The sequence below is a fragment of the Salminus brasiliensis genome, chromosome 4 (genome assembly GCF_030463535.1).
Source record: "Salminus brasiliensis chromosome 4, fSalBra1.hap2, whole genome shotgun sequence".
Taxonomy (NCBI): Eukaryota; Metazoa; Chordata; class Actinopteri; order Characiformes; family Bryconidae; genus Salminus; species Salminus brasiliensis.
The window spans coordinates 586,642-609,886 of NC_132881.1; the positions used below are offsets into that span (position 1 = coordinate 586,642).

The 23,245-nt window shown below is 43.5% G+C and overlaps 2 protein-coding genes across 2 annotated transcripts in view; both read left to right on the forward strand.

Moving 5' to 3' along the window:
* pcnx1 (pecanex 1) overlaps window positions 1–2,969 on the forward strand; it is a 34,354-nt gene extending 31,385 nt beyond the window's left edge. Inside the window, 5 exon segments of the mRNA XM_072677262.1 lie at window positions 71–273; window positions 528–815; window positions 1,228–1,355; window positions 1,497–1,637; window positions 1,781–2,969. Of these exon segments, the coding sequence (XP_072533363.1) occupies window positions 71–273; window positions 528–815; window positions 1,228–1,355; window positions 1,497–1,637; window positions 1,781–1,921 (901 nt within the window). The 3' untranslated portion in view covers window positions 1,922–2,969.
* Window positions 2,970–6,215: 3,246 nt separating this feature from the next.
* On the forward strand, window positions 6,216–22,700 carry lgmn (legumain). The gene is given in 15 exon segments (XM_072677249.1): window positions 6,216–6,263; window positions 7,975–8,145; window positions 9,526–9,623; window positions 11,726–11,807; window positions 11,931–12,013; window positions 12,273–12,348; window positions 14,304–14,343; window positions 14,346–14,365; window positions 18,624–18,690; window positions 19,655–19,773; window positions 19,916–20,005; window positions 20,191–20,400; window positions 20,612–20,782; window positions 20,878–20,945; window positions 21,529–22,700. Coding segments are annotated over 14 exon segments (1,311 nt in total). The 5' UTR covers window positions 6,216–6,263; window positions 7,975–8,001; the 3' UTR covers window positions 21,572–22,700.
* The last annotated feature ends 545 nt before the right edge of the window (window positions 22,701–23,245 follow it).

Sequence of the window (23,245 nt, forward strand, 5' to 3'; positions counted from 1 at the left end):
ATATAGGACAATGTATTAAACGTATGTGTGTGTGTGTGTGTGTGCGCGCATGTGTGGTTGTGTGTTGCAGGCTGCGTAAGGGCTGTGGTGCAGGTTGTAACAGTGGAGGGAACATGGAGGAGTGTGATGGTGGTGCTCTATCATGTGGCAGCGGGAACAGCGGGAATTCTGGGAATACCGGCGCAGGAGTGAGCGAATCACAGCACAGCTCCATCTCACACAGCAGAGTGACCGCACCCAATGGCCAGCATGCACACACCCCGCACTCCCTGGGTAATTACACACACACTGCATTCACCGGCCAAATACTCTCACTCACACACTCACTCTCTCACACACACACACACAAACACACACACTGCTCACAGCACACACATTAACGTTACCCCTTCTGGCTGTCAAACATCCTTCCTTGCTTTCCTTCCTTTTGATTACACCCCCCCCTCTCTCTCCCCCTCTCTCTCTCTCTCTCTCTCTCTCTCTCTCTCTCTCTCTCTCTCTCTCTCTCTCTCTCTCTCCCTCTATAGGTACGAGTCACAGCTCTCAGTCGGTTCAATCCGCACTGGTGCGTCACTCACCCGCCCGCGCCTCTGTGGTCAGTCAGTCCTCGTCGTTCCGGTTCAGTAGTCGCCACTCGTCCCTGCGGACATCGGCGACGGGTTTGGAGCCGTGCCGCTCGTCGAGCAGCCAGCTGTCCCTCCGCACGCTGCAGCTCCGCCTCGGCTCCAGCCCCGCCCCTGACACACCCCAGCCCTCCAGCTCAATGTCCACACACTCCATCCCACCCTGCAAACGGCACACACACACACTCGCAGGTGACACCTCTTTCCCATGCACATACACATACACACTATATGGTCAAAAGTATTGGGACACCTGCTCATTCTGCGTTTCGTATTGAAGAGCTGATCCTGCTTTTGTTGGAGTAACTGTCTCTACTGTCCAGAGAAGAAGACTTTCTACTATTTTTAGTCTACTATTCTACTATTTTATGGAAACATGTTTCCATATTGACATCAACTGAATAATAATAATTATTATTATTATTATTACAATAGCATTACAAAACACAAAAAATGGTTATTAAGTGATAATCAACACTGCCTCATCTGCTACATGACTGTATTAAAATATTATGAGTATATGTGTGTGTGTGTGTGTGTATATATATAGCCACACCCACTTCCTGTTTGTATGCAGTAATGTTTCTGAACCTGTTCCTCTCAGGTCTGCTGAGCAGTGAAGGAGGGGGGACGGAGCTTCATCACCTGCACCACCACCACCACCATCATCACCACCACCACAACCCGTCACTGTCCTGCGTGAGGAGGGACGACATCTCCTATAGAGTGCAGGTGAGTGTTCTGAGTGAGTTTGTGTGTGTGTGTGTGTGTGTGTGTGTGTGTGTGTGTGTGTGTGTGTTTGTTAGCATCATTAGCCTAGCATCTCCCAGCCGTGTCTTGGCTGATCGTCTGAATCTGTCCGTCCGCTCTCAGATAGTGGACGTGAGTCAGGTGCTGGACATGATCAACCTGTCCAAGAGGAAGGAGCTGATGTGGCCGGACGAGTCTATGCGTCTGCGGGCAGGGCGGAGCTGCTGGAGGGAGTGGAGCCCCCTAGAGGGCATGGAGGGACATGTGAGTATGAACGACGACAACAACAGTCTGAATATAATAACTGTATAACCTGCAGAGTGACAGGTGGCTGATCTTTTTTTTTTTTTTTTTTTTTGCTGATTGTTGATTGGATCGCTCCCTTTTGTTTTGCCCCCCCCCAACAGGTGATTCACCGGTGGGTGCCTTGTGGTCGTGAGCCGGTCAGTCGTTCTCACATGGATAAGGCCATCCTGCTGGTTCAGGTGGACGACAAACTGGTGCCAATCATAGAGACAGGCGTGATTGAGCTGGGGGCGGAGGTGTGAGAGGGACACACACACACACACTTATCCAGACATACAACCCTTCCCAGACTGCTGATGGAAGGTACAGAAAGCCAGGAAAATGGACAGAAACACACACACACACCTGACTGCAGATTTATATATATATATTAGTTTTATGTGAAGGCGTGTGCGCCCCTGGACTCATAGACGTGTAGAAGTGTCATGTCCTCGACAGAGACACACTTCTATAATTTGCTTCCTATAGAAACTTCATCCACAGCACATACTCCACCCAGGGGCGCACAGAGCTTTGCGTACGACTGCCGGATGTACACACACACCTTCCCAGGATGCCGCACAGTGTTGCATTGAATTGACCTGATGTGATCGGGTTCATCTTCCCCACGAGACGCGAACTGCCGACCCCTTTGAGTTGATTTACTTTAGGCAGAACTGTGGAGATGATGAACACCTTCAAGCAAAGTGAATTCAGTGCATTACTGTCCTTAGTGTGATGGACCGTACAGAAACACACACACACACACACACACACACAGCACAGAGCGCTGAAGCACACACATGCTGAAACTCGGGCACAGTCCTGCCTGCCTTGGCCTGCATCGCTCAGATATGCTGCATGACGGACGACCCCCGTTACAACCTTCCTCTCTCTTCAGTTGTTGATGTCTGAGCAGTGCCGAAGCTTCTCTGGCTCCTTTCTTTCTGTTTCTATGCATCTGATCAGGACTCTGCAGACCCGCAGTGGGAGACGCTCTCACGGGCTTCAGATATCAGCAGAAAACGACGGAACTGTATCTCTTAATGCTTTAGGTTCTTTTATTTTGCCAAATATGGCCTGGAGCACGGGAAGGCACATGGCCGTCTCGCGCAGGACACACACCGAGGGACTACATGAGCAGTTTAACTGACCCTCCCCCCTTTAAGGCTCCGCCCACTAATGTGTACCCAAGTAGCCACTGTTGTAGATTACACAAGCTCTACAGAACCCCAGAAAAACCCTCACTTTCAGTACTAATGAGAGACTGTAGCTCCGCCCCCTCAGTGTATATCACAATAACTCTCTAAATGTAGGTGTTGTGATATACACTGAGGAGGCGGAGCTACAGTCTCTCATTAGGATGAATATTAATAAGGCTCTAAATGTAGGTATTGTGATATACACTGAGGAGGCGGAGCTACAGTCTCTCATTAGGGTGTATATTAATAACGCTCTAAATGTAGGTGTTGTGATATACACTGAGGAGGCGGAGCTACAGTCTCTCATTAGGGTAAATAGGGTTTACCAGTATTCTGTCAAACCTGTCCAGTCTAGCAACAGTAGCTACCTAGGAGTCTGTTAGTGGGTGGAGCCTGGAGATGGTCAGGTAGTAGTAGTAGTAGTAGTGATGATGATGATGATGATGATGATGATGATGAAGATGATTAATATTTCAGGTTAGCAGTGGAGCAGGTGCTTCACTGAACTCTTAAGCCGTTTGAATGAGTTTATTTTGAGGCGTGGAGAGCAGCAGGGGGTGAAGAGAGGCGCTATGGCGAGGCGAGTAGACTTGCACTACAAACCCTTTTCTTTTGTACTGTTTGTGTTTGAGTTACAGCGACGCGCTACAATCCGTAGGTTATTATATCACCTTTTTATTTATTAAGCCGAGTTTGAGTCGCCATGCCTTGGGAATGAAAAATGCAATCGTTCTGTCTTTTGTTTTTTTTTTTCCTTCTTTTCTCTTAAACTTGAAGGCAGAAATGGTTTGTACCGAATATAGTTCTATATGAAAATATATAAATATGTCACTGTAAAAAAAAAAAAAAAGAAAAAAAAGATTTGCTTTGAATATTTATTACTGTGGTTATTTACATTTTGTTACATCCTTTTTCATTTATGGGACAAAAAAAGCTTATATAAATAAATGTATCAAAGACCATCGGTTACCATGGAGCCGCGCTTCTGATGGACTGTTTTCCCTGTTTAACTTAAATTCTTTTATAAGACTGAAAAATAAAAGCTTTTGATTTCCAGCGCTGTGTGTGTGTGTGTGTGTGTGTGTGTGTGTGTGTGTGTGTGTGTGTGTGTGTGTGTGTGTGTGTGTGTGTGTGTGTGTGTCAAACCCATTGAACCCAAACAAAAACATTAGTCTGTACTGGTCAAGGGCTAAGCTGGTCACCCTGGTAACGCTGGTGGAGTTTTAACTCCTTAATGGCTACAGAAAATGGTCAAGCTGGTTGGAAAGCTGCTCATCCAGGTGGTTAACCAGGCGATTGTTTGATGGACTACGCTTGGTCATGCTGGATGGTCAGCCAAACCATCTTATGCTCATCAAGAGCTAACCTAAGCTACCACCCTGGTCATACCGGTCAGCCAATCTGTTCATATTCAGTGTCTAGATCAATCATGATGGTTACACTGGTGGACTAGCTTGATCATAATGGTCAATGATGTGGCCAGTAGAAGGTGGTCAACCACCTTAGTCATGCTAGTCGAGCACCCTGGTTATTGTAGCTAACAACTAATGGAAACCTATGTAGACCAATTAGCTCAGTGCTAATGGTTTATGCAACGACCTGTCAACAAGAGTGATGGAGTTAGCAACAAGCTAATTGGTGTAGAATCAGCCATGTGAAATTGAGCTCTTTCATGTCTACAGGAAGTGAAATACCTCTTCTGATAAATCCCCGTATCACCCTGGTCATACTGGTCAACCGCTTTGGTCATCTTCATTGTCTAGCTCGATCATGCTGGTTACATTGGTGGACTAGCTTGGTTAGGCCGGCCATGCTGGTAGACCAGCTAAACCATCAAACTCAAAAAAGAATATCCCACATACTGGCTGAGAGCTAATCTCGTCCACCGGCTCATTAAGTCCTGAAATCTGAATGTTGCCCCACCGTTTAGCACCGGAGCTATAAGGCTGATGTAGCTAACGAACAATGGAAGCTTACTCCACCAGTTAGCGTGTGAAGGTGTTCATTAATCTCGAACAGACTAGTGCTTGTGTGATTTCTGATACTGCATGACTCACTGTATGACTGACTGTCATGTGACTTACCTGCATGCAGGTGCAGAACAACATCTGACGAACAGGACCTGACCCGCAGACCTGCCGCGGTGTGTGGGCGGGGCCTAAAAGTGGGCCAAAACAGCAGCCTCGTTTTTTTTTTTTTGCAATAAACCAAGCATGTGATCACTAAGGGCTCAGCTGATGCCTGGACGTAATGATTGACAGAGTGTCGGAGTAGACGGCGGCCGAGGATGATCACATGACGGGGAGCGCTGTGGCAGACTTCTGCAGAACTGACCGAGCAGGTTGATCTTTTCCGTGAGCTCACATTTCCCTCAGCCAATGAAAACCTCACTCAGTTCGAGAGAACCCGCATCCCCGCTCTGAACTGTGGTGGGATCTGCAGATCTGCAGTGTGTTCATTTGCATAAAAGCACAGGCCAGTAGGAAGGGAACGCTCAGGAGCAGTGGTCGTGACCCTAAGGTCACTGGGCCCAGTGGCAGATGTGCCCCAGCATTGGCTCTGGGGTTCCCTGGAGTGATGGAGCTCCATTCATGACTCTTAATGGGGCTGAATGCAGTCAAATCTTCCTCACAGCAGTGTTCCAACATCCAACGTCAAACCTTCCTGCTGGACAAATCTGGGTTTAGTGGACACCACAGGATCGCCCCTTACAGGGCCCAAAGTGCAGTCAGGTGAAGGAGGGATAATGGAGGCACCCCTGTGCACAAAGCAAGGTGGTGTGGCAAGTTTGTACGTGTCCGGTGGTCTAAACGGAGACCCTGACCTTAACCCGGGGGAATACCCTCGAGGTGAAGGCCAGGCCTTCTCGTCCAGCTTCGTGAATACTCATCAGTTCCACACGCTCACTCCCAACATCTTGTTGAATTCACAAAACTGGGACCAGCTCCTTATCTATGCCCACTGTTGTGGAAGGGAATGTCCAGGAAGTTCATATAGATGTGATGGTCAGGTGTCCACCATCATACTTCTGGCCATATTTTTGTATTTCAGCATTCTTAAACGTGATGAAAAGTGTATAACAGAATCAAATGAATATTTAATGTTAAATATGTTATTATTAATAATAATAATAATAATAATAAAACGATTTTACACTTTATTTCGCTGCTTTAGCAAAAAAACAAAAAAACAACACAACGGCACATGATCCCGGGTCACGTGCTTGCTGTTGGCCTCCCCCATACAGGAGACACGCTGATTGGTTATGAGGCTGTTCTGTTCCCGCCCGCAGGACAGCGCTGTGTGCTGATTGGATGCGGTGCGTGCTGTCCCGCCCCTTGAGGTCTGTATTTAAACACTCCGTGTTTTTAGCGCTTGTATTTCCACACGACGGCGAGCGAAGGTAAGAATAACGACGTCGAACTGTTCATTAACACGCCTGTTTAATCTGGGTTGTGTACTCGCCTGTAATTCTGCAGTTATAATTATAATTAGTATGTTATAATGATCATTTTTGCAGTAGCGTAATGTTATTTCAGCGCTCGCTTTTCCTTAAAACTCACAGCCAGCTTGTTTTCCCCACCTGTATCACCTTCCTTTTACTAAACTTGTGGATTTTAAAGTGTGTTTAATTCACATTTCGCTGCGAAGTGAATGTAGACCTCAGGAGCTAGCTAGCAGCTCCCGGGCTAAACGCGAGCGAGGCGGTAACCAGAAAAGTGTCGTAAAATAGAGCCTGGATTTCAGTCCTGAATAAGATGTTAAATTAAAACATTATTAATAATTTATTACAGTATAATAATAATAATAATAATAATAGCGCTAGCTGCATAATTCCCAGTCGTCCCGGCGTCGTGCTCGGGCTTGGTCTCGTGCGTTTGGACTGGTCCATTAGGTTCCGTACAGACGAAGCCCTGGTTCGGTTCGCTTTATTCATCATCATGTCCATTACAGACTCCTCAGCTCCAAAAGGAGAATCCACACTAAATATTAGACTCCTTATTAATAAAGCCCAGTTCTCACCATATCAACACAGGGCGGATCTTGGCGGAGGGATAATGAAAGGCTCTGACGTCACGCACTGCGGCCCAGGAGAACACCCCCCTGTGTTAGAGCGCCCCTCCGTCACTGGTCAAACCCTCAGCCTCCTCTACCTTTTTATTACCGTGTAATTACTAATCTGCCTTTTTACAGTAGCAGTTCCTGCACGGCCGCAGCCTGAACCGGACTTTTCACTCTGGTCTCTGAACCTAGTCCTGAACCCGAGAACCTCGACTCTACTGACCCGCCAGTCAGGGGTTACAGGAAGCCGGTGTTGTTTATAAACAGGAGTTTAATGTCGTTTGTAGTTTAGTGTTGCAAAACCAGCAAAAAATAGCCTGCCCTGCTGATGTCACAGAAACCAACCAACACATTTACATATATCCATCCGCTCAAGCCTACAGCAGACTAGCCCCGCCCACTCACACTGAAGTCATTTACATATATCCATCCGCTCAAGCCTACAGCAGACTAGCCCCGCCCACTCACACTGAAGTCATTTACATATATCCATCCGCTCAAGCCTACAGCAGACTAGCCCCGCCCACTCACACTGAAGTCATTTACATACATACATCCGCTCAAGCCTACAGCAGACTAGCCCCGCCCACTCACACTGAAGTTATGAGGAGTGTTAGGCAGTCCGGACTGCCTTTCAGTGACGCGGTAATAATGGACAGCTAGTTAGAACGGATCTCTTTTACATATATATATATACATCTCACATAGTCTCTGTTATAGGGTACGTTAGAGTCCAGTTTCCCCATTTTTTGGAAAAACAACCCTTAACTCCAATATCTTTAATTGGAACATAAATGAAATTTTCTCCGTTATGTAAATTTCATAGACAATTTCCATCCTCTGCTCCCTTGTTGGGGGATCCTGCTGCATCCATTTTCTAGTATTTATCATTGTCAATTTATTCCCTAAATAAAGGTTCATCCGTGAAAATTCAAACTACATATATTAGTCTTGTAGGCACAGTGCCAGGCCTGTTTTTTGGTTCCAAATAACCCAAATAAATGTTTATATAGATAACTCTCTCTCTCTGTCTCTCTCTCTCTCTCGGTCAGTTCTCAGGGAAGGTGGAATCAGTAGAGATGGAGTGGCGGTCAGCAGCAGTGTTGGGCCTGGCCCTGTGCGTGGTGTGTGTGAGTGGATTCCCTGCAGAACTGACGCAGGAAGGGAAGAACTGGGCCGTGATCGTGGCCGGGTCCAACGGCTGGTACAACTACCGGCACCAGGTCAGGACCAAGTACCTCATCAGTGTCAATAGTTATACATCATTAACAAATACTGTATGTCCAAATGTTTGTGGACACCCCTTCTGTGTCAGCAATTTGAGTCAGCACAGATGTGCAAATGCACACACACAGCTTGTCTAGTCACTGTAGAGAAGTACTGCCAATAGAATAGGACTGAGCTAAAGATCAGGGTTATGGATGGAGACTCACAGCTGGCCGTAACAACAGTCTGTCTCTAGAGCAGATACACATATGAACCTATTGGCTCCATGCTGCCTAATGCCAGGTGTGGGCTAGTAGAGGGGTATAAAGCCCCCCAGCATTGAGCTGTGGAGCAGTGGAAGTGTGGAAGATGGAAGGAGATATCCTCACAGCAATGGAACAATCCTCCAGAATCTAGTAGAAAGTCTTCTTCTCTGGACAGTAGAGACAGTTACTCCAACAGAAGCAGGATCAGCTCTCTATAATACCCCTGATTTCAGAAGAAACAATGAATGAGCAGGTGTCCCAATACTTTTGTCAATATAGTGCATGCTATCAATATGATCAATTATAAACCATCAACAAACACTCTCAGTCTAATCAATTATTTTCACATCAATCAACACAATCCACCTTTATCATCAATTATATGCTCCATCAATATAATCAGGATAATCCATCACTATCATCAGCTATGTACTATTAATAATTTACCTGTTGATGTACTATTAATAATTTAACTAAGTTAGCTTGTGTCACATTGTAATGTCACTTATTACTCGTGTCATAACATATATATAATATTTGTTGATTTATTTGCCCTTTACATCCTAGAGGTTTATGATAGAGGAGTAAATGGAGGCTGTACCAGCTCAGTCTCTGTCAGAGGAAACGTGTCAGAATGATCTGAATCTGATAAAAAAGAGAAAGAAAACACATCCGCTGCACTGGAGCTGTTGTGGTGTTTTTGTTTTTCGTATGAATTGTCTTCAGCTGTAGATAGAGGAACACCTGTAGACATCTAGGCCCTTGCTCAGGTGTGGATGAACGCCTTTAGGATGGAGTGTGTGTTCTCAGTAATCAGTGTTTAAACAGGAGAGCACAGTTTGGGGCAGCCGAGGCGGCCTGCGGGTCGCTGACGCCACGGCTCTTATCAGAGCTGCATGTTTGAACAGTGGAAGTGACCTCTGTGACGAGAGTACAGTCAGAGCGGCGGCCTGAACCCAGCCCGTCCTCACGCAGACAGAATTAAATTTAAGAAATAATAATCTTGTATTTTTAATCTTTTGAAGCAAGTTGGTTGCGACTGAACAGGAGGGTTAAGAGACTCTGTGCTTTCTCTCATACATCCCGCAGTGTGGTTTGTTTACTGTTTGTTTGTTTGTTTGTTTGTTTTAGGCTGATGTTTGCCACGCATATCAAATTCTCCATAAGAACGGAATCCCTGATGAGCAGATTGTGGTGATGATGTATGATGACCTCGCCCAAAACGAGGAGTGAGTATGCTCCAAGTACACACACACACACACATATGGTGCTCAAGGGTCCAGCAGTGGCAGCTTGCCGAGCCCGGGTAGCGAACCCACAACTCTGTCATCAATAGCCCAGAGCTCTAACCGCTGACCACCACTGCCCCCCACAAGGAAACGGAGACATCTCGCCCGAACAGGGATTTGAACCCTGGACCCTCTGATTAAAAGTCTGAAGCTGTACTGGACTGAGCTATCCGTGTATGGATTGCTCGGTCATCAGGGTTCAATGCCTTGTGATGCCATAGCCATCCGTCAGTCCATCCATCCCTCCCTCCAAAAAAAGAAATCCATGGACTTTTTGTAAAGAGCACTTCAGCAGTGTGCTTGGTCTGTAGGATAGTGCTGTTTGTCTCTGTCAAAAAATAAATATATACTCACACACACACAGAAACACACGTGTTTTGCAGCGAGTGCCGAGAAGCAGGAGTCACAAGGGTTTCATTTAAGCTGCTCAGACCTGCTGTAGTGCCAGACAGAGAGGACCTTAGTGCTTTTACAAACACAGAGCTTCCAGAGCATTTGCTGTCACCAAATTCACAAAGCAGCGCTCTTACTCTCGCCCGAACGAGGCGTCTGGAATTACCGATTATTATTAATATTATCATTACTATTAATATTACTAATAGTGTGCTTGTAGTAGAGTGGCCACTTCTGTTAAGTAACTGAAAGATGTTTGTAATGATTCAGTATCAGAGGTACAACTACAGTAACACACAAAACAGAGCATAGTAAGTTAACACCTCGAACCCTGGGCATTCAGTCATCAGTCCTGATCCAGAACCATTGTGAATTATTTGGTAAGCGTTTGGGCAGATTGTGGAGTTCCACAGGGCTCTGTTTTAGGGTCCGTGAAACTGTTGCGGATGATGTAGTAAGACCTTTTACAGGATTAGTGCTGTTTGTAATAGTGTGGGCTCTGTTAAAGCGCTGTTCTCTGACCTGGTTTTGTGTGTGTGTGTGTGTGTGTGTGTGTGTGTGTGTGTGTGTGTAAGATGTCAGGCGGTGATTTTCTTTTCTCTGATTTTCTGTGAAGATCTGGAAAAAGAGGTCAGGCTGGAGGCGTAACGTTAGATCTGCAGAATCTTTTATTGTTTTACAAGAAGCCACCTGATTTTATAAGAGTGTGTGTGTGTGTGTGTGTGAGTCATGTTAATGTTTAAGCTGAGCAGGAGAGCTGCAGTGTTTCAGACAGGATCCAGTTCAAACCTTTAACCTCTAAACATGGTTCTGCTGCAGTTTACACTGTAATTACATCTCTACATAATCAATTACACCCTAATTACTAGGAAAATTAGGAGAATACAGTGTACAGTTAAAGTGTGAGGTGAACAGGGAAACAGAGGTAATGTCATTACAGACTGTTCAGCATAACACACCCACTTCCTTATTAATAACAATAATAATAAGAGTAATAATAATAATAATAATAGTCATCTACAGCATCATCATCTTCATAACTAAAAAATGAGCTTTTCCTGAAGACATCCTTGTTGCCTAGCTCAGAATGTTTACTCATCTTGGATGAGACATTTTCATCACAGATGGTTGCTATGGGGTTGCTAGGTAATTGCCATGATATCCCAGATGGCTTCTATTATGGTTTTGTTAGATGATTGCTATGGTATGGCTTGGTAATTGCTAGATGGTTGCTATGGTATCCCAGGTGGCAGCTCTGGCGTTGCTGAGATTTCCCAAGTGGTTGCTTTGGTGTTGCCAGATGGTTGCTATGCAGTCCCATGTTATTGCTATGTTGTTGTTAGGTGGTTGCTATGGGGTTTGTAGGTGCTAGCTGTAATGTTGCTATATGGGTGATAAGGGGTTGCTATAGTATCTCAGGAAGGCAGAGCCAGCAGATTTGAATACAGCGTAGATGTTCACAGCTGGACTGAAAACGATTAGTCCGATTAGTCATGTGACTCTGTTTACCTCATTATTTATTTATTGTTTGTTTGTTTGTCTGTACTGTAGTTTGCTATTGTTTTAATCAGCGCTTCGAGAAAACCCACAAACCTTTCCTTTAAACCAACTGAAGCTCATCTGTGTGTGTGTGTGTGTGTGTGTTTCAGGAACCCAACTCCAGGTATCGTCATCAACAGGCCGAACGGTACAGATGTCTATCATGGGGTGCTGAAGGACTACATTGGTGATGTGAGTCTCACTGCAGTGTAAACGCTCCAGCATGTTCCCAGTGACTGGGTTTTCACTTTAACACCAATAACCCAGACCAGTCTCTGCACGTCTCACTGTGTTCCTGGTGTTTTGCCGGTGTAGGACGTGACCCCCCAGAACTTCCTGGCTGTGCTGAAGGGCGATGCGGCCAGTGTGAAGGGAGGATCTGGAAAAGTGCTGAAAAGGCAAGTAGAGGGCCTCTAACACCCCTCAGCCCTCAGTCAGGTTACATCTCAGTACATGCAGATTATTTACTTCACAGGAAGTGTTTATTTCGGGTTGAGCAGCTGAAGTGGGTTAATCCAGTAAACGCTCAGTGTTGATGTGCAGCTCTGGAGTTTCCCATAAACCCGTCTGTCTGCCAGGGTCTTTGTTGTGAGGCTCTGTTTCTCTCTGATGTGGCTGAACTCGTCTCTCCGTCTCCTCTCTCTTCCTGTGTTGCAGCGGCCCTGACGATCATGTGTTCGTGTACTTCACTGATCACGGAGCTCCTGGACTCCTGGCTTTTCCCAACGATGATGTAAACATAAACACAACTTTTTTTTTTACTTCTTGAGGATCCATTTATTTATTCATTATTTATTTGTATTAATTTATTTAACGTACTATACATCTGTCTGTCTGGAACAGTATCTAACAGTACTTTACCTGGCTAATCTCCTCAGTACAGATTCATTAATATGTTAATATAAGACTGTAATGGGTTGCCAGGCAGTGCGCTGCTCGCTCCAGTGTGGTTACTGTGCCGTTACTGGTCCAAATTGGTGTGCTGTGATCCAGATGTCTGGTGCTCCAGACATTCTGACCCGCAACACACCCAGGACTGTTATGACGGTGATAAAATATGAAGATATCACAGAGCTCTATGATTTTGGTGAAGAGAAGCTGGAACTGGGGGTTCCACAGTGAGTCACCTAGGAGTTCCCTCCACAGGTTCTGCAGGGTTCCGTGGCTGGGACAGTTTATATTTTACTAAAAAAAAAAACAATAAGTAATTAGAAGAAGTACAAGACCTCTGTGAAGCGTGATCGCAGCGCAGTCAGTATGAGGAAATGAGATTTTCACATGATCAGAAACTACAGAAACTTTTTTTTTTTAAAGCCACAAAGAAAAATTCTGTTGTTTCAGATCATCTGAATTGTTATAAGATCATTCGGGGGAAATATCAGTTACTGCAGTTTTTAGTTTATGCGGTTTTGATCATCGTCACTGTTACACAACAACTCTGAAATCTCTGAAACAGCAGATTTACCAGAGGAGGAGAACACTTCTGAACTTCAGTGGAAGTCAGTGTAAATGATTTTATTTATTTAATTATTTTTTATCGGTCCATTCATCATGAAATTCTGATACAGTATAAATAAGAACTGCCAGAGTTCAGTTTGCCGTTAATGTTCTACAGGTTCACTTTGGCTCTTCAGACGGGAAAGCCCCTCCTGAGCAGCTGGTTTGGGGGCTGTTTTGGTGGGAATGCAGCTGCAGTTCTTTCCAGCCTAAAGTTACATCATCATGGTGGTTTTCCTTTTAATAATGAGACCCAGAGCTCATTTAGCCTATTTCTAAAACCTCTAAAAGACTCTCCACTTAAAGCTGTTCAACTCTTTAACTGTTAATGTCTGAAGTATCATGTTTTTAAATATTCAAGTACAAAAGTCTAAGATGATGCTTTTGATGAGTTGAAGAGAGGGGCTGTGTGTTTTGAACTGACTCCAAACAGTCCAGTATTTAGTCCCAAATATATCCAGCCCACAGAAAGTGGGTAGTAAGTAAGTAAGTAAATAAATAAATAAATGGCATTAGACAGCATGATGCCAATAGGTATATGATGTTGATCTGCTCCATAGAGAATCCTATTCTATTGGCAGTACCTCAGGACTAGACAAGCTGTGTGTGTGCATTTGCGCATCTGTATCAACTTAAAGTACCTGAATGCATTCATTGGAAGCGGTGTCCACAAACATTTGGACATGTGTATTCATATATATATGTGTGTGTGTGTGTGTGTGTGTATATATAGATATATAATATATAGATATATAGCAAGAGTGAAATTGGGCGTGTGTGTGTGAGGTGAGGAGGTTGTTGTGAATGAGAGAGTGTAGGTCAGGGTTGGACGGGTCATGCGAGGATACGAGCGCAGTGTGTTTGTGAGGTGGAAGTAGTTTGTGTCCTTCCTTCCTGTCCCAGAAAGATATTAACATGATTTTACCTGTTTCTACCGCATCACATGACTACAGTGAATAAGGTCCACGGTTCTTATTCCGTTGGCCTGAACGGCTGTAGGGACCTTTTTCACTCATGTGACTGAAGCCCACAGGGTCTGAGTCAGCGAGTGAGGCCGTGTGTCGTGTGATGCTGTAAATGATGAACTCGCTCATGATTAGCGTGTTGGAGATGTGCTGCTGTTTCACTTCTTCTTCTTCTGCGGTCGGATGAAAACGTCTTCTTACAAATTCTCCTTTCTCCTTTCCTCAGCTTCTCGTTAACGACCTGATGGACGCCATTCAGTACATGCACAAAACAGGAAGTACAAGAAGGTGCAGTCTACTTTCTTTATACACTACTATATACCACTATACACTACTATACATCACTATACACTACTATATACCACTATACACTACTATACATCACTATACACTACTATATACCACTATACACTACTATACATCACTATACACTACTGTATACCACTATATACCACTATACACTACTATACATCACTATACACTACTATATACCACTATACACTACTATACATCACTATACACTACTGTATACCACTATATACCACTATACACTACTGTATACCACTATATACCACTATACACCACTATACACTGCTGTATACCACTATACACCACTATACACTACTGTATACCACTATATACCACTATACACCACTATACACTGCTGTATACCACTATATACCACTATACACTACTATACATCACTATACACTACTATATACCACTATACACTACCATACACTACTGTATACCACTATACACTACTATACATCACTATACACTACTATATACCACTATACACTACTATACATCACTATACACTACTGTATACCACTATACACTACTATACACCATTATACACTACTATATACCACTATACACTACTATACATCACTATACACTACTATATACCACTATACACTACTATACATCACTATACACTACTATATACCACTATACACTACTATACATCACTATACACTACTGTATACCACTATACACTACTATACACCATTATACACTACTGTATACCACTATACACTACTGTATACCACTATATACCACTATACACTACTATACATCACTATACACTACTATACACTACTGTATACCACTATACACTACTGTATACCACTATACACCACTATACACTACTATATACCACTATACACTACTGTATACCACTATATACCACTATACACTACCATACACTATTGTATACCACTATACACTACCATACACTACTATATACCACTATACACTACCATACACTACTGTATACCACTATACACTACTATACATCACTATACACTACTATATACCACTATACACTACTATACATCACTATACACTACTGTATACCACTATACACTACTATACACCATTATACACTACTATATACCCACTATACACTACTATACATCACTATACACTACTATATACCACTATACACTACTATACATCACTATACACTACTATATACCACTATACACTACTATACATCACTATACACTACTGTATACCACTATACACTACTATACACCATTATACACTACTGTATACCACTATACACTACTGTATACCACTATATACCACTATACACTACTATACATCACTATACACTACTATACACTACTGTATACCACTATATACCACTATACACCACTATACACTACTGTATACCACTATACACCACTATTCACTACTATATACCACTATACACTACTGTATACCACTATATACCACTATACACTACCATACACTATTGTATACCACTATACACTACCATACACTACTGTATACCACTATACACTACTATACACCACTATACACTACCATACACTATTGTATACCACTATATACCACTATACACTACCATACACTACCGTATACCACTATACACTACTATACACTACCATACACTACTGTATACCACTATACACTACCATACACTACTGTATACCACTATACACTACTATACACCACTATACACTACCATACACTACTGTATACCACTATACACTACTATACACTACTGTATACCACTATATACCACTATACACTACCATACACTATTGTATACCACTATACACTACCATACACTACTATATACCACTATACACTACTATACACCACTATACACTACCATACACTATTGTATACCACTATACACTACCATACACTACTATATACCACTATACACTACTATACACCACTATACACTACCATACACTATTGTATACCACTATATACCACTATACACTACCATACACTACCGTATACCACTATACACTACTATACACCACTATACACTACCATACACTACTGTATACCACTATACACTACCATACACTACTGTATACCACTATACACTACTATACACCACTATACACTACCATACACTACTGTATACCACTATACACTACTGTATACCACTATATACCACTATACACTACCATACACTACTGTATACCACTATACACCACTATACACTACCATACACTACTGTATACCACTATACACTACTGTATACCACTATATACCACTATACACCACTATACACTACTGTATACCACTATACACTACTGTATACCACTATACACCACTATACACTACTGTATACCACTATATACCACTATACACCACTATACACTACTATATACCACTATACACTACTATATACCACTATACACAACTATACACTACTATATACCACTATACACTACTATACACTACTGTATACCACTATACACCACTATACACTACCATACACTACCGTATACCACTATACACTACTGTATACCACTATACACTACTGTATACCACTATATACCACTATACACTACTGTATACCACTATATACCACTATACACTACTATATACCACTATACACTACTATATACCACTATACACAACTATACACTACTATATACCACTATACACTACTATACACCACTGTACACTACTATATACCACTGTACACTACTATATACCACTATACACCACTATACACTACTATATACCACTATACACTACTATATACACCACTATACACTACTATATACCACTATACACCACTATACACTACTATATACCACTATACACTGCTATACACTACTATATACCACTATACACTACTACACCACTATACATCTCTATATACCACTATACAGTTATCAGCTCAACCACACACACACGTATATATCACAATACCTACATTTAGATTTAGTTATTAATATTCACCCCAATGAGAGACTGTAGCTCTGCCTCCTTAGTGTATATCACAATACCTACATTTAGAGCGGTATTAATATTCACCCTAATGAGAGACTGTAGCTCCGCCTCCTCAGTGTATATCACAATACCTACATTTAGAGCTTTATTAATATTCACCCTAATGAGAGACTGTAGCTCCTCCTCCTCAGTGTATATCACAATACCTACATTTAGAGCGTTATTAATATTCACCCTAATGAGAGACTGTAGCTCCGCCTCCTCAGTGTATATCACAACACCTACATTTAGAGCGGTATTAATATTCACCCTAATGAGAGACTGTAGCTCCGCCTCCTCAGTGTATATCACAACACCTACATTTAGAGCGGTATTAATATTCACCCTAATGAGAGACTGTAGCTCCGCCTCCTCAGTGTATATCACAACACCTACATTTAGAGCGGTATTAATATTCACCCTAATGAGAGACTGTAGCTCCGCCTCCTCAGTGTATATCACAACACCTACATTTAGAGTGGTATTAATATTCACCCTAATGAGAGACTGTAGCTCCGCCTCCTCAGTGTATATCACAATACCTACATTTAGAGCGTTATTAATATTCACCCTAATGAGAGACTGTAGCTCCGCCTCCTCAGTGTATATCACAATACCTACATTTAGTGTTATTAATATTCACTCTAATGAGAGACTGTAGCTCCGCCTCCTCAGTGTATATCACAATACCTACATTTAGAGCGTTATTAATATTCACCCTAATGAGAGACTGTAGCTCTGCCTCCTCAGTGTATATCACAATACCTACATTTAGAGTGGTATTAATATTCACCCTAATGAGAGACTGTAGCTCCGCCTCCTCAGTGTATATCACAATACCTACATTTAGTGTTATTAATATTCACCATAATGAGAGACTGTAGCTCCGCCTCCTCAGTGTATATCACAATACCTACATTTAGAGTGGTATTAATATTCACCCTAATGAGAGACTGTAGCTCCGCCTCCTCAGTGTATATCACAATACCTACATTTAGAGTGGTATTAATATTCACCCTAATGAGAGACTGTAGCTCCGCCTCCTCAGTGTATATCACAATACCTACATTTAGAGTGGTATTAATATTCACCCTAATGAGAGACTGTAGCTCCGCCTCCTCAGTGTATATCACAATACCTACATTTAGTGTTATTAATATTCACTCTAATGAGAGACTGTAGGTCTACAGCAGGCCTCTGTCCTGAGTAGCTCTGGAGGTGTTGTGGGGTTCCTGTGTGCTGAAGGTGCTCCTGCTGTGATCTGCTCTTACAGATGGTCTTCTACATCGAGGCGTGTGAGTCTGGCTCTATGATGAAGCCCCTGCCTGTGAACATTGATGGTAAGTTTAGTGTTTCCACGGTTTATGAAAACCTCAGAACCCCACTGACCCGTCCGGACCGCTCCTCCCGACTCGTACACAGGGCTGTAAGAACTATGACTAGTAGATCCTGTAGTACTGATGTCCTTAAATATCTCTGAAGAGTAGATTTCCCAACTGTGTGTGTGTGTGTGTGTGTGTGTAAATGCTGATGGTACACTTCCTGCTCATTTCTGGTGGGCTCAGCAACTCTTTGCAAAATACACACACATTGTTTTTGACCACCCTATGATGAAGTAGTTGGACCGTGTGACCGTCACAGGCCTCTCCTGCTGAAAGAAAGAAGTAAAAATAGTGAACTAGTCGGAGGTGTGGTCTGGGAGGGCGTGGCTCTTTTGCCGTGTATGCGAGCATATTGTGGGATATGAGTAATTCACTTTAGTGCTGTTGTATCTGCCAGCACTAATCTGGTCTGCTGCAGCACACACCGCACCAGCCCGTCCTGATTAAACACCGCCTGGAGGGCGTTTGTAGTGGGAGGGTCTAGAACAGAGAACAGTAAACGGAGAACTGTGGGAAGCGAAGGGGGGGGGGGGGGTGCTGAGGAAGGAACAGCTTATTAAACTTCTGAATTCTGTGGAAATGTGGAAATCCTCAGAGCTTACACAATGTCCAGCGTACGAGTGTCGCCGTGTCCTCTTCTGGTCTTACGGTTTTATTATTTAAATGTAACGACATCAGACACTTCATTTACATTAAATTCACTTCCTGTTCACGCTCTCATTTTTCTGAGGCTGCTTCAGATTTATGGACTGAAAGTTCAAACTTTCCTCATCCTTTATTAAATGATGAACAGTTACAAAATGCTTTTATTTTTTTATAAATTCCGAATTGTTAGTCATTTTGATTGCAAACAAGAAGCAGAATTACAGTTCAGGTGTGTGTTCAGGTGTATATGTAACGGTGTCCCGTCTCAATTCCTCAGTCTATGCCACGACTGCCGCGAACCCTCACGAGTCGTCCTACGCCTGTTACTATGACGAGAAGAGAGACACCTACCTGGGAGACTGGTACAGCGTTAACTGGATGGAGGATTCAGACGTGGTGAGATTTTACCCCAACCATGATACTTTTAGCTTCTTTAGCCTCGTAATGTAATAATGATACTTTGTTATTTGTTATTATTATTGTTATTGTTATGTGTTCTCTGACCTCTTGCCTCTGTGTGTGTGTGTGTGTCCTACAGGAGGATCTGACTAAGGAGACGCTGGCTAAGCAGTTTAAAATCGTCAAAAGTCACACCAACACCAGCCACGTCATGCAGTACGGAAACAAGGTAACAGATTTATCTACACACACACACACACACACACACACACACTGTGTAGAACAAAAGCAGCAGATTTACACGCAGTACATATAAAAAACATATTTTTGTTTTATTTTTGCCCTAATATTGACTTTTTGGTTTAAGCTTGATGTGTGTGTGTGTGTGTGTGTGTGTGTGTGTGTGTGTGTTAGACTCTGTCTCACATGAAGGTGATCGAGTTCCAGGGTAACACTCTGGGCGGAGCTCGGGTCGCTGAGCCCGTGTCATTGCCCCCAGTTGTGGAGCGTGACCTCACACCCAGCCCGGACGTCTATCTGTCCGTCCTGAAGAGGAAACTCATGAGAACCAACGACATCACCGCTGCCAGGGGATACGTGATGGAGATCAACGTCCACCTGAAGGTCCGAGGCGATCCTCTCTGAAGCCTTTTAGAGTAGACTTAAGAAGAGAGTGATGATTTAGACCTGCAGTTAGCACCATGCTAATTGGTGGGGTATAAGCTTGCATTGCTTGTTCGCTGCGTTAGCCTCGTCGTTTCATTGTGAAACTTAAGAAGCATCAAAGATAACTCTGTGTGTGTGTGTGTGTGTGTGTGTGTGTGTGTGTGTGTAGGTGCGTAAGCTGCTGGCGGACACCATGCGTCTGGTGGCTGAGAGGGTGGTGGAGGATCAGCTTGAGGTCCAGGATGTTCTGGACGAGCGTCAGGAGATCACCCAACACGAGTGCTACAGAAACGCACTCACACACTTCAAAACACACTGCTTCAACTGGCATGACCAGCAGGTACACACACACACACCGTCTCATCCTTCTTTAACACTTTATGAAATTGTATTGATGTGTGTGTGTGTGTGTGTGTGTGTGTGTGTGTATTACAGTATGAGTACGCTCTAAGGCATCTCTACGTGTTGGTCAATCTGTGTGAGAGAGGACACCCAACCCAGAGGTATCACTCTTATTACCCCATCATAACTCCTATTACACTCCATAAACCATCACTCTATAAATCTGTCACTCTACAAATCTATCACTCAGTAAACCATCACTTTATGAATCTATCACTCCATAAATGTGACTCACCTAACTACAAATCTATCACTGTATCACTCCGTACATCTATCACTGTATCACTCTGTACATCTATCACTGTATCACTCCGTACATCTATCACTGTATCATTCTGTACATCTATCACTGTATCACTCTGTACATCTATCACTGTATCACTCCGTACATCTATCACTGTATCACTCCGTACATCTATCACTGTATCACTCTGTACATCTATCACTGTATCACTCCGTACATCTATCACTGTATCACTCCGTACATCTATCACTGTATCACTCTGTACATCTATTACTGTATCACTCCGTACATCTATCACTGTATCACTCTGTACATCTATCACTGTATCACTCCGTACATCTATCACTGTATCACTCCGTACATCTATCACTGTATCACTCTGTACATCTATCACTGTATCACTCTCTTCCTCTTAGTTTAATAATTATCTTGTCTTTTAGGATTCTGGGAGCCATGGATAAGGTGTGCTACTTCCGTCAGTAAAGGCTCTCTGACACACACACACACACACACACACACACACACACATACTGACTCAGAGCGGAGCTGACCACTGTGGCCCCTGCTGGCGGAGTCTTACTGGATGATTTTTGCTTTTTGCACAAAGAAATCAGATCTGAGAGAATCTATGTTGTCGACTCACAATCACACTATCGTCACACCGTCATCTTCTGTATATCCTCGTGGAATTCGTTTTGAGGAGAGTTGGGAATTGCACTATTTTAAAATGACGTTTTTTTTTTTTTTTAATGTGAATATTTTGCTGCTTTGCTGTTTAGAATGTCCTGAAAACGTCTCATAGTGGGAAGCCCCGATACTGACATGATACTGACCACATTAAAGTAGCTTTGGACGGTAAAGTGGCCGTGGGGGTGAATTAGGCCTGCTGGGTCGGTCATACTGACACACACCCACTTTCACCCACTTTCATTAAACTGCTGCCTGATGGGCTTTAGTGACAAAGCTCAGTAGTGACCCCTAGTGGCCCCCAGCGCCTCTACTGTTCTGCAGACAGTTCACTTAGAATGTGATTGGTTCAGATGTGTACAGCTGTTGCACATTATTAATACACTGCGTTACGGTACCCCCGGGGGACAGCTGTGTCACACAGGTGAATTCAGGACACCGTTTTTATTTCAGACTTGTTTTAGTGCAGGCCTTTTAGCGGCTTCCTGTCTTTTCTGAAGTGTCCTTACGAGACTGCAGGGTGAGGAGGGGACGCGGCTGCTGTGGGTTTTAAGAGCTTTTTTATCTCTTTTTGGGCCGGGTCTCTGTTTCTGCGGCTGCGTGAAGCTCTGTGTCTGATCACTTTTGGGACAAACACAAGCGCTTGTTTTACAGAAGAGTCCGAACCTTCAGCATGCATGTCCACTGCTGTGTGTTAAATAAGAACTCCACAGGTGATGATTGTTATTATTCATTACATTCTGTACACAATGTCCCGACCTTATACCTTTATACCCCCCCCCCCCCCCCCACACACCCCACCACCACCACCAACACCAACACCCACCACCATCCTCATAAGGCACTGGCCCAAAACCAAAGCAAGCTGGTGTTGGTGTTCTACTGTCCGTTCAGCTGTGAGACTGATTAAAGGAATGAATCTGAACATCTGTCTGATTAAAGAGTCTGATTAGGTTCCTTTACCAGCAGTTCAGTATAAAGTACAGTAACGCTGCAGGGTGACTACACTGACCAAAGCTGAATGTGGAGAGTTTATTCATCACAGCCATATTTTTTAACAGAGAACTGAGATGAGATGAGGGAGGGGTGAGAGAAGGAGAGGGAGGGGTAAGAGAGATGGTGAGGAGGGGTGAGAGAAGGAGAGATGAAAGAGGGAGGGGTAAGAGAGAGATGAAAGAGGGAGGGGTAAGAGAGATGAGAGAGGGAGGGGTAAGAGAGAGATGAGAGAGGGAGGGGTAAGAGAGAGATGAGAGAGGGAGGGGTAAGACAGATTAGGGAGGGAGGGGTAAGAGAGAGATGAAAGAGGGAGGGGTAAGAGAGAGATGAAAGAGGGAGGGGTAAGAGAGATGAGAGAGAGGGAGGGGTAAGAGAGAGATGAGAGAGGGAGGGGTAAGACAGATTAGGGAGGGAGGGGTAAGACAGATTAGGGAGGGAGGGGTGAGACAGAGATGAGAGAGGGAGGGAGGGGTG